Genomic DNA, 12,928 nt, shown 5'->3' on the forward strand with positions numbered 1-12,928 from the left:
ATTCCCCCCAACCCTTCATTGAAAAAACATGTCTGTTTACTCCAAGCACCACGTTGTTTTGAACAATGCATCTATTGTGGAATGATAAATGAAGGATCCTTGACTTTTCAGGGAACAGTGTATAAAAGCTTATAAATACTGTTCGAAGAGAATTTCAAGAGCCAAAGCATTCAGCTGCACCCCAAGGGCCGGCTCGGTGGGTGTGTGGTACAGTAAGCAGGAGACTGCATCCTCCATGACAGGGTGGTACAGGGGTGGGTGGTCAGGTCTGGTTCCCTTTACCCTTGCCCATGAGGCTAACTCTATCTGGGTGTCTGGTCCCAGAGTGGCTCGGGTAGGAACAAGATACCCACGTGGTAGCCCTGGATAGTCCATGTTTGAGTCCTTTTCTCTGGGATCATCACCAACATTCAAGGGGGGGGGGTCCAGATGGCCAGAGACAAGCATGGCATTTCTTGCAGCACTGAGTTCAGGAGGCCTCCTGGGAAGCTCTCTGCCCTTGATATAGCCTCCTTGTTACTTGAGAGGCATTTCGCATGAACTGGGGTCATCACTAGGCCTCTGATGGCTTGACCTCTTCACCTGCTTCCAAAGAGTATAGGAGATCTCCAGGCATCCATGACCATGATAGAAATTAGCCTAAGCCGCTTGTCCAGGGACGAAGAGGACTCCCACTCTCACCCCCAGGAAACTGTCTCAGTACCTTAGCCTAGCAAAAAACAAAACAAAACAAACAAAAACAAAACCTATCTTTAGTGCAAATCTGCACCCTGGCTGCCCTTTGCCAGGCGGAGGGCTAAAAGAGGCCTCTGTGTTTTGTTGGCTGTGAACCTGGGCAGAGCCCTTGGCCAACTCTTGTCTGGGTGTCTCACTGAGCAGGGGCCTCTCTGTCTCAGGCTCAGGTCAGGAGGAATAAAGGAGCTGAGTGTGCAGTAGGCACGGCATGGATGCTGGCTTCCCCCTAGGCTGCCTAGGTGCCTAAGGCCAGCCTAGAAGCCAAGGGCTGGCATAACTTGTCATGGTCAAGACAGTTGCTAGTTTGTGCGGAGAAGCTACTTGTTCCTACCTTCCTGTGGACACTGGATGGGGTGGAATGTGCCTGCATTCTTCCTCTGGGGACGCCACAGCCTCCTCCCCTTGTCCTTATTTAACTCAGAACAGGCTTGAGTTCTTATCACACTGTTCATTATTAGCAAAAACTAATTCATCAAGTAGCAAAATTAATCTCTTCATGGCTTAAGTGGAGCAGGGGGAAAAAAAACTTTCCTCCTTAAACTCCCAAGCCCAGCATGTGATCTGTAACTGCACTGTTGGCTCAGTCCTTCCCTTGTGCCCTCTCAACTCCCTGGGGTCCCCCAAAGCCTGGCGTAAGACTATACTACTTTTATGATTGCAAATCAGCATGTTTCTCTGTGAGCACACTTGGACTCCTCGCTTATGTAACCCCCTACTGTCCGTTGAACGGATGCTCTTCTCTTTGCCACATCTGATGAACTGTGTGGAGAAACCTCTGCTATTCACAGTATTGCTGCCCTTTCATGTACCCCATGAAAGAGACCAGGAGAGGTTTTGGGGGGCAGGGTTAAGTTTCGAGACAGGGTTTCTTTGTGTAGCCCTAGTTGTCCTGCAATGCACTCTGTAGACCAGGCTAGCCTCTGCCTCTTGAGTGCTGGGATTAAAGGTGTGTGCCACCATTGCCCAGCCTGCTGCAGAGGCTTTTTAGCGAGAAATGATGAACTGTGCCCATATTGTGAGGGGAGGAATCAGAATGCAAAACCTACCACATTGACTGCAGAGTAGTAGGCCCAAGCCCGGCAGGCGGAGCCAGGGTTCTCTGGCCCCGAGCGCTGGGTGGCATGCCATACATACGTATAGCTGCTATTGGGCTGGACAGCATTATCTTCCTGAAACCACTCGGGAGAGTCATCTTCATAAGTCTTTCCCTCTGAGGACTTTTCATAGGAGAGTCCATGGGCATGGAGAGAAAATGGTCTGGATGCCAAATTTTTAAAGCGAACCTGGGGAGAACAAAAAGAGTGACCCACAGGTGTATTACCAGACCAAACCACAGCACGATAGGCTGTGACAAGCAGTTATGATGTCAGAGCTAAGGAGCACTGGGTGTTTATAATTGCAAATTAACTTGTGCATACTACTTGACCTAATTTACCAATCACTATGTGACTCAGGACCCAAACAACACACTCTGGAAACACCAAAATATGTTCTTAGGCTCAGGCTAAAGTACCTGTTTAAGTGGCTACCGTAATGGTTTGACGTGTTGACTCCAGACTCAGTTATGAAGAGCTCGTCACCCAGGGCAACGTTTGGTAGCAAGACATTAGGGAGAGGACTAGATCATCTAATCCTGATGCTCTGGCCAACAGATAAACAGGCTGATCCTATTTGATCCTATTACCGGAAGGTAGTGGGAATGAGGCGATTAGACAGGGATGGGGGAAGAAGCTCTTTGGGGCGTACCTTTGTTGTGTACATCATCTTCTCGGCCCCTTTCTTTTATCGTCTATTTCTAGCCCTCCACTAGGCAAGCAGCTGTGTCTTACCACATGCTCCCCACCAGGATACTCTGCCTTAACACAACCCCACAGAGATGGAGAGGGAGGTTCTGGTGACTATAGCCCCAAACCGCCAAACCCAGTAACCAAAATAAATTTCCCCTTTTAAAATCTTCCCCTTGTATATTTTGTCATGGCAACAGAGACCTAGAATGCCCACAACTGAGATCTGAAGCTGAACGAGGCATGGTTCTTGTTCATAATAAGCTTATAGGTGACTGGCGAAGAGAGACATGTGTGAATCCGAAGCACAGATCTGGCTAGAACAGGTGCTGTTCTGAGAGTGCGAATGTGTTTGGGCGAGCCTGCCCTGGACGTAGTTGCTGGCTGAATGGTTAGGAGAATTTGGAAGGACAATGGAAAAGTTCTCAGGGAAAATGGGATCCGCCTTTGTAGAATGAACAAATCAGAAGAGACTCATTTCTGGCTTCCAGAAGAGCAGAAAAAAATGTCTGCAGGGCCTGGGTGTGGGTAGGTTGGGAAATACAGAGGTGTACTAAAAGCCCTGGTGACAAATGAGGTTATAAAATGACAATTGGGACTAGACATAAGGTCATCAGACTCGTGGAGGAGTCTCCTTCTGGTCCCCTTCCTCTGTGACCATCTAGTGACTAGTCACATGACAGAAAGCCATTGTTTCCTGGAACCATTAAGAGGCTTACTTCCTGTTATTGTTTTGTGCCCCCAATGCCATGTGTTGACGGCTTAGTTGCCAACCTGTGACACCTCAGAAGGTGAAACCTTTAGGAGATGAGGCCAAGTGCTTAGCAGAAGGAAGATAGAGCACCTCCTTTTCTTTCTGTTTGCATCCCAGGCACCATGGGATGAGACACCACTGTGTGTCCAGCCTTATTGTGGGACACAAGGCAAGAGGGTCAAGCAACCACGGATGAAGTCATGGCCTGAAAGAAGTTCTTTCCTCCTTTGGGTTGTTATCTCTGCTGTTTTAACAAAGCAACAGAAAGCTGACTAACACAGGTTTACATTGGCTTTATGATTGATTGATTGGTTGGTTGGTTGGTTTTGCTGTGTTGGAGTTCAAGGCCAGAGTCTTGCATATCACATGCTGAGTGTTTGCTCTTTGTCCACTGAGCTATCTCCCCACCCCGTGTGTCTTCTGAAAAAGAGCAAATGGTCATTGACAAATTGGCAAATATTTGCACAGGTAAAAGGTTATGTTTTGGGACAGAGAAAGGTTTACTTTAGATCCTGGGCATTTTCCCATGTGTTTTGTCTGTTTAGAGTTGTTACTGTTTGATATGAGAGGTGAGGAGGGAGGGGGAGATAAACTCTGTCACAATATAATGGGGTAAAAGTTTCTTCTTCTTGTCACAGCAGAAGCCATCTTTAACTTCTCCCACCTGCTCTGAAAAGTCCAGTAGGAAAGCACCCAACCCTGCTCTAGGGATAAAATGCCGTAGCTAACTGCATGTTTTTTTGGCTTCTGTCAAACTGCTGGCTTGCTTCCCCTACAACTGCTAATTGGGATGTGGTTGTTTTTTGCTCTTTGTCTTTAAAAATCAAGGAACTCCCTATAATATGCATTCTATGGGGCTGCTCCATGAAAAGTGTTTCTCTCCAGTCAGTCTCTGGCCTCTTAATACAGACTCTCAATCCAAATTCTGATTCTGCTGCAGAGATCTCTGGGCTTTTACTCCATAACAAGAAAAGCAAGTAATTTAGCTGGGAACTGGATGCAAGAGTTTGAAAGCCATCAATGACTAAGTCTGGTAAAATACTTAAGAAACCACCTCACTCGTTTAGGGCAGAGGGACATCTCTGCTTTCATTTCACTATCTTATCTCTTAAGAAAACACCAGGACATATTTATGAATGAATACTATTGCTCTCCCTACCTCTACCATGGAACACCGTTGACTCGTTTTCCATGTTAGCTCAAAACAGGCTGGCCAGCTAGAAATCTCAGTGTTATCTCTTCCAGATTAAATCATTTTCACTGCTAAAAAAGTGTAAGATCTTTTCTGTAGCTCAAAAATTGTCAAATAGCCAAGTAGTCTTGGGGTGGAGGTGGGCGTCTGGGAATGCAGTTATTTGTTCATTCTGGGAAGTAAATCACCAATCTCTTTGGTACCTCCAACTTAAGAACTTTTGGTGCTTGTGGAAAATCCCTTGAAGATTTATTGGGTGTGATGACTTACTTGGATCACATCATCCACCTCAGCTCTGATAACAGGACCAAGAATGCCGAGGTGCTCCTCGTATTCCCCAAGAGGAGCACGTTTGGTGAAAGTACTATCAAGGTATTTCCTGAAAATGACTTTCTTGTATGTGGTGTCCTTAGGAACGTGGTCAGTGTCTTCATTGTCCATTTCACTAAAATGACAGCAAAACAACAACAACAACAACATTCATTTAAAAGAAGAAAATAAAGACTGTTGAACAATTTAGGAGAGATGGTTCAGTGGTTACGAGCCCCTGCTGTCCTTCCAGAGAGGCTAGGTCTGGTTCCCAGCACTCACTTTGGTACCACTTGTACAAGCCCTTGTAACTCCAGATCTAGGGGATATTCTGCCCTTTGAGGGTGTTAGGTACACACATGGCTCACATACATGCATGCAGGCATTCACACCCAAACAAAATTAAAATAAAAATGTTAAAAAGAATTTATAAATAATCAATTTGGTAATTAATGTAGCATATTTAATAACCACTTCATGGACATCTTAATAAATATATGTAAGTGAAAACACAGGTGACTACATATGTTTTAATTCTGAGTTCAAATGTAATTTGTTAGGCAAGACTTCCTGGGATCTTTCGGACTATGTCATCTCATTTCTTAGATACATAGTATTATTATAGTCAACATGGAAATTCCTGTAGTAGTTCTACAGTATTTCTACAGGATGTATAACAATTCAACGGATAAATGTCTTTTACTATAAGAGTGATCATTCTTAGCTTTGATTTTGTTAAAGCATTAATTATCACCAATCTTTCAGACAGTGTCTGGGCAAGGATTTTCATGATAAGACTCTTGAGATACAGGTAACAACACACACACACACACACACACATACACACACATACACACCCATAGTCACACAATGGAATACTATACAGCCTTTACAAAGAAGGAATTTTTGTCATGTTGCTAAATGAAATGAGCCGAACACAGGAAAATAAAAAAAACACGGCACAGTTTCATTCATATGGGGGGGCAAGGTGGGATCTAAAAACATTGAATTCATAGAAACAGAGTAAAACAGTGGTTTACAGGGACTCTGAGGTAAGAGAGCTGGGAAGATGTTGGTCAAAGGATACCAAATTCCATTACATAGCAAGAGTACCTTCAGGAGGTCTACTATCTGACATTGCAGCTATAATTGATCATTGTGTATAGTCATTATGTAACATAGCCTTGATAAATTGTCAAGAGTAAGTTTTAAGGTTTCTCTCACAGGAAATAAGTGTGTGTGTGTGTGTGTGTGTGTGTGTGTAGAAGGAAATGTACGTGTTCGTTAGCTCGGGCTCCTTACATGCATAATGAAACCCCTTGTGCTGGCACCATCAATACATAGAGAAAACAACAACAAAGCTTGCAGTACATTCATATGAAACCCCCCTGAGCAACAGAAGGAACTGATGGTTAAATCATGTAATAACCAGGTGTGGCGTGGCGGCACACACCTGTTATCCCAGCACTTGGGAGGCAGGGGTAGGGGGATCTCTGTGACTTCGAGGCCAGCCTGGTCTACAAAATGAGTCCAGGACAGCCAGGGCTACACCGAGAAACCCTCCTTTGAAAAACAAAACAAAACAAAATCATGCGATAATCTGCATGAATCTCTGGAGAACTACGTTTAGTTGTGAAAACATGCCAATCCCTCAAGATCACATGTTGTGTGACGCCATTTACACAAGGGTCATGAAGTGATAAAATGACAGAAATAGAGATCTGATCAGTGACTGCAGGGTTAAGGAGGGGTGTGGTGGGAGCGAAGTGGATGATACACATGAAGGTAGTATGAAGTGTGTGTGTGTGTGTGTGTGTGTGTGTGTGTGTGTGTGTGTGTGTGTATGTATGTAGAAGAAAATGTCCTCTCTAATGACAGCAGCAGGGTCCATATACTGCCTTTAGTACACTGCAGTTTGATGAGAGACTAGCACAGGGGAAAACCAGGCAAAGCATACAGGAAATATTTTGCTATTTTTTACAACTGTGTGTGACTCCGCAATTATCTCAAAATAAAAAGCTTAATTAAAGTGAAAATTTAACACATTATTTCCCGTGGATCTCATTAACTGAGTATGAGGTCAAAGGACATGAAATTCTCTCATAGATTTAAATTTCCCAGGTCTATGGAAATAAGGCAAAAACTCATTCTTTAAACCCCTAATGGTCACTGTGTCCACAAAACTACCAAATGGAGAACCTTACTTGTGTTTCTTCCTTGTTGACCTCATCTTTCCACACAGCCTCATGGAACACATGGGGCAGGCAAAACAAACAAACAAACAAACAAACAACTCTGCCAGCAAGAAGAGCCAGTTTTAGGCATGAGACGTAAGATTTGGAAGGAATTGCTTCCTCTATTTCTATTCTATGTAAAGATGTAAAGACTATATCCTGTTTCCCTGAGGCTCGGCTAAGAAATATTCAGATTAACTAGTTTATTCCTATGTAATAATGGACACTGCACTTAAGTGAGAAACCGTGATTATGGAAAAAAGCATTTTAAAGAAATCTAAAGAGGAATGCCAGGCATCGTATGCATAATCCAAAGTGGATCAAATTGTGTTGACCTACTATAACTACACTTTAAAAATATTAGGTTGGCAGCGTTTTAAAACCACTAGAAGCTGTTTATTGCACACAGTAACATAGATATATTCTCATGAATCTGTTGTTGACGAGAGATTCTTGCTCCACTCTTCTCTCTGTCTTCATTCCAGGACACAGGGCCCAGCCCAGTATGCCTTTCTATCCCTTAGCAACACTGAATTGAAAATGATATTAAGAAAAGAAGAGTAAATGGATCTCTTAGAAACTGTTATAAATGCAAATGGAGATTTCTATGTTAATGTTTAGATTTGAATCTGACCTCAATTAAACCATGCTGGCTAGCAGATAGCTATGCATAGGTAAAGGTCTGTATTAGAACAAGAAAGGGGTAGAGCATGCGTGGTAAGTGGATATGGGCTACGAGGGGAGATTGATTTACCCATAGGATGCCCTAGACTTTCACAGTAATGGTTCTTATTTTGCCTAGGTGTCATCTAGAGCATAGAAGCTAATACTGGAAATGACATAAGAAATATCACAGGTCCAGTCAAAAACAGGGGACTCAGACTACATAAAGTATAATTTGTTCAAAATCATCTCTGAAGAACTGTTGTGGGTGATTTTCATAGAGTTGGTGGGAAAAAAATGAGAATATAAAGAGAGAAAACTAGCCAAACCTTTGTGCAAATTTGGAGTAATCCCAGGATATTTCTTCAGCAGCAATAAAATAGAATTTTTTGTTTCCACCGTAGCCGCGGATGTACCACGCTGCAATAGTGTCAGGATTTCTGGAGGAGTTGACATCTGTCCTGGTGTCTGTTTTGTAGGGGTCATTATAGCTTACATAATCATCTTCAGCATAATCTTCATCGATGCTCTCTAGCTCCTCACTTGCAACAATCTCAATGTCGCCTCCGTCAACTTTACTGAGGCCTACTTCAACAAGAGGGTTAAACATCTTTGGCGTAGAAGTGCTGTTGAGTGAAGGGGATGGAGAAGGAGACGGCATGAGATCCGGATGGGGAAGAGTCTGATTCTGTTCCAGAAGAGGTGAAGACCGATCAGAATCTGAAGGGTAGGGTGCCTGCCCAGGGTCTACAGAGGCTGTTTTGTGAGTAAGAGGAGGGCTCGTCTGGATGAGATCTGGAGAGAGGGTCACCTGATCGAGGTCTGGGGATAGGGTTATCTCATCAATATCTGAAGAGAGAGTCAAGAGCTTGAGGTCTGGGGAAAGGGTCACCTGACTGTTGTCTGAAGAGAAGGGGATCTGGTCCAAGTCTGGGGAAAGGAATGTCTGATCAAAACCTGGGGAGGTAATGAGTAGGCTACGGTCTGTGGAGGAGGTCTCCTGGTTTGGGTCTGAGAAAAGAGGCACCTGACCCAGATCTTGGGGAGAAGTCTTTTGATTGTCTTCAGGAGAAAGGGGCACCTGACCCAAGTCTTGGGGGATGGTCTTCTGATTGTCATCTGGAGGAAGGGGCACCTGACCCAGGTCTTGGAAGGAGGTCTTCTCGTTGTCATCTGGAGAAAGAGGCATCTGGGCCAGGTCTTCAGAGGAGGTCTCCAGGTTGTCTTCAGAAAAAAGGGGCACCTGACCTAGTTCTTGGGGGGAGGTCTTCTGGTTGTCATCAGGAGAAAGGGGCACCTGACCCAGGTCCTGTGGGGAAGTCTCTAAGTTGTCATCTGGAGAAAGGAGCACCTGACCCAGGTCTTGGGGAGAGGTCTTCTGATTGTCATCGGGAGAAAGGAGCACCTGACCCAGGTATTCGGAGGTCTCCAGGTTGTCTTCAGGAAAAAGGGGCACCTGACCTAGGTCTTGGGGGGAGGTCTTCTGGTTGTCATCGGGAGAAAGGGGCACCTGACTCAGGTCCTGTGGGGAAGTCTCTAAGTTGTCATCTGGAGAAAGGGGCACCTGACTCAGGTCCTGTGGGGAAGTCTCTAAGTTGTCATCTGGAGAAAGGGGCACCTGACCCAGGTCTGGGGAAATAATTGTCTGATCCAATTTTGTAGAGATGGTAAAAAGGGTTAAATCTGAGGCTGGGATTGTTTGGTTATTGTCTGAAGAGAGAGATGACTTTTGACTTTGGCCTGGAAAGAAAGGAGTTTGACCAGTGTCATCAGGGTAGGATTCATGGCTTAGGTCATAATCAGGCTCCTCGCTTGGCTCTGAAGGAGGGGATCTGGGGCTAGGGTCTGTGGTAGGGTATATTTGATCAGGGTCTTGGGAAGGCAATGTTCGAGAGTGTTCCTCTGAGGGCATTGACTGATAAAGATATACAGGGGGGCTCATCTGCTCAGTGTCATTTGAGGGGTTCTGATTACGGCCAGGAAGTGACTTGTCAATACTCATTGGAGGGGAGGTCTGATTCAAGTCTCTGGAAAGAGCTGTTTCATTGGGCTTGTGGAGTAATGGTGAGTGATTAACTCTCCTGTCCAAAAATGGGGTGTGGGCATCTCCTCTTAGGGGGTGAAAGCTCCTTGGAGATAGACGACTGTGGGGACCAAGTTTCCTATGCTTCTTCTTCCGTGTCCTGATTAACAACTGTCTTTTCTTCAAGCCACTGTCTCTTTCCTCTTGCCTTACTTGTGGAGATGCATGTCTGACTCCAGAAGGCATTGGAAGGTCACTTGGCTTTCCTGTTGTGTTTGTATGAGAGGTTCTATCTCCCCAAGGCATTGAGGTGTTCTGATTTCGAGGGCTGTTTGGCAGTTTACCAACAGCCGTGTCTTCATCATTTGCTGGAATTATTTCATAATTACCCTTCTCAGAAGCCACATGCCATTCTCTACTCAAAAATTTGGATGTGCCCTTTTGCTTTAAGAGAAGCAAATCACTGGGAATGCTCTCCCCAGACCTTCTTCTGGAATAAGTATTCCTTGGGTTTGAATGCCTCCCTGTTTTATGGGCTGCTGCTTTCATCCGGGTGAACCTGTGCTTCATCATGTAGGGTCCTTTTGTCTTGGTTGTTTTATATTTAGTCTGTTCATGGCTCCCTGATCCTTTTGCACCAAGAGGGAGTAGGTGTACCACTGTGATGTCTGACTGTGGACCTTCCATATCACTTTCATAATATGAGCTGGAATGATGTTCTGTGGCAGGGTTGAGAACTGAGTTCTCATCTAAACCAGTGAGGGGCTTCAGGAAGGTACCAGATCCTGAGCCAAGAAGTGTTCCTTGAGATTCTTTGAAGCTATTATCGGTGATTCTGCTAAGGTTCTTTGGAGATCTTGAGTCCATGACTCTGTCTGTGCTTGGAGGTATGAACTCGGAGCTGTCCTCCAGAGCCAGGGCAGTGAGATTGAACTCATCATCTTCCTGATTCCATGATGCGTTTCTGAATGACCTAATCCCCAGCTCTGCGGCCAATCTATCATTGTAATCATAATCTTCATCTTGGATACCAGGCTCATTTTCTGAAGAGTCATGAATTCTCCGAGTTGTCATGGATGTAGGTGCAACAGGTTTATAAATAGTATGTGCGTCTTCGTCGTCGTCATTCCGAATACACTTAACATCCCTGAATTTCAGTCTTAGGTTTTTGCGTCTTGGATTAGAACTCATGGAGGTTAACATCCAAGTTCCTTCATAAGAAAGACAGAGAAGAGCATACTCAGGAAAAGTTTCCAAAACACTAGGATCTGGTAGGGAAACAATTTCTAGTGCATTTTAACCAGAGGTAGCCACACACGAACTATTGACCTGGCTGGTCTATGAATGGTGAGTTACTGAGCCACAGTGACATAAGGAGAAAATCCAAGAATAAGGTGTTTAGAAATTTCAAAAAAAAGTATCAACATTATGATGGTATCTAACCATAAGATCAGTGTATTTATAAGCTAGGGTATAAGCATTGATCAGTGGAGATTAGGGGGAAAAAACCAGACCTTCAGTTTGGATTGTTCAAGAGTTGCTGTTTTAGAATATATCAAGAAAAATGGTGGGGAGCCGGGTGGATGATAAAATGGACCTTGAAAATCATTAACATCTTCTTAGCTGCACATTCCTGTCTGAGACTTGGAGTTTGGGAGATGGTGATGAGGTTGTCTTCCCACAGAAAATGAATGTTTAGGTATTTCTAGGAAATGTGGAGACAGGGTGAGTTTGAGTCACTTTGACAGGAATTGCTGGCACACTAAGGATGACCTGGGACATCTCCAGTAGTGACCATGTGTTATGTGCTAACACCTAGAAGCTGAAGCAACTGTGTAAAGCGCTGTCCCGCTTTTCATACAAGTGACTTCAGGCTTCGTGAGGGGAAGGAACTTGTCTAAAAGTTGCAAAACACTGAGTGCCAGAGTAGGATTTGAATGTGGGTCTTATATGCCAATGCTGTCTTTGAGACAGCCTCCAAAGTTCATCTAATGATTACTTACCTGTGGGTGGGATGCTTTCTACTAAGAAGAGGGAAAAAAGTGGGTCTGGGGAGATAGTTCAGCTAGCAAAAGGACCTAAGTTTGATCTCCAGAGTCCATGTGAAAAAAAAAAAAAAAAGCCAGGCACGGCATCCCATGATTGGAACACCAGCTCTAGGGAAGTCATTGGGACCCACTGGACAGTTACTATAGCCTATTTGGTAAATTCCATGCCAGTGTTTCATAGAAAGGTAGATAACGTTTGAAGGATGGCATCAAGGGTTGTTTTCATGGCTAATGTCTTTATGCTGCTTCTTCCTGGTTACAGTTATCTTCCTGCCATGGTACATCCTTACTGTCCAGTTGCCCCAGAGATACGTGAATGGAACCGACACACTACTGGTTCTATTTAAGCCCTTAATTTCCCACCTATAAACCATGAGGTCCTGGACACATGCCAGGAGTGGTGGCAATGGAGAGGTCAACAGACGTTCTCCACGTGAGAGTCATCAGCTTCCTCTCCAAGCACTCACACTCTCACTCACCAGTGTTATCCATTGTGACAGTCACAGATTCACCACGCATGGGGAACAGGGTCAAGGTGTCCTCATGCCTCTTGCCGTAGATGAACGAGTGCCCCGTGAAGTGGATGGTCAAAATCTCATCGTGAGTCCCCACACTGCAGAAGTGCCACTGGACAGTGTCATCATAACAGAATCCTAGCTTGGGTATGCTCTCAGGCACATAGCCATTGATAGCTGAAAGAGTAGAAGCCGTCAAATGCCAGTCCTGTGCAGCAAGAGGACCCATGTCTAATTATAACCGAGATGAATGGCCCTAGGTTCATCTGGCTGCATTAACGTGGTGATTATTAAAGATACATTTTATAAGGTCTAATGTGAGGATCAGTCACCTTCAGCTTTCCAAGTGATGGCTGATGTTCCCAAATTAGCTGAGGGAGAAATGTCAGGATACAGACAGAGCCTTTCATTCACATTGATTTAGGCATTCATCCACCAAGCAAATAGAAACTGTTATTTTATACTCTGCCATAAATACACCCTCATAATAGGTTCAGATTGTCCAGGAAGCCTCTGCTGGGAAGACAGGTCTCCATACAAGAGCTTTATCTTCTTGACATAGTAGTTGTGAGTAAAATGAATGTCACAAAAAGCTTGTTTAGCACATTTGTCATTGAGACCTATTATCTGTAGCCTACATTTCACCGAACAGCTTCCATTCAAGTGTTGAG

The 12,928-nt window shown here is 44.5% G+C and overlaps 1 protein-coding gene across 2 annotated transcripts in view; it reads right to left on the reverse strand.

Annotated features, from left to right (window-relative positions):
- F5 (coagulation factor V) overlaps positions 1-12,928 on the reverse strand; it is a 69,387-nt gene that overhangs the window by 20,010 nt on the left and 36,449 nt on the right. The window contains exons 12-16 of one of the 2 annotated variants that reach the window (XM_084773989.1): positions 12,222-12,434; positions 9,236-10,905; positions 8,001-9,181; positions 4,736-4,910; positions 1,782-2,018 (exon numbers count right to left, since the gene is read on the reverse strand). In XM_084773989.1, coding sequence (XP_084630115.1) covers positions 1,782-2,018; positions 4,736-4,910; positions 8,001-9,181; positions 9,236-10,905; positions 12,222-12,434 — 3,476 coding nt within the window. Of the gene's footprint in view, positions 1-1,781; positions 2,019-4,735; positions 4,911-8,000; positions 10,906-12,221; positions 12,435-12,928 lie in introns of both variants that reach the window. The other variant, XM_084773988.1, reaches the window with a different exon arrangement.

Source organism: Acomys minous (genome assembly GCF_964271855.1).
Source record: "Acomys minous genome assembly, chromosome: 1".
Lineage (NCBI taxonomy): Eukaryota > Metazoa > Chordata > Mammalia > Rodentia > Muridae > Acomys > Acomys minous.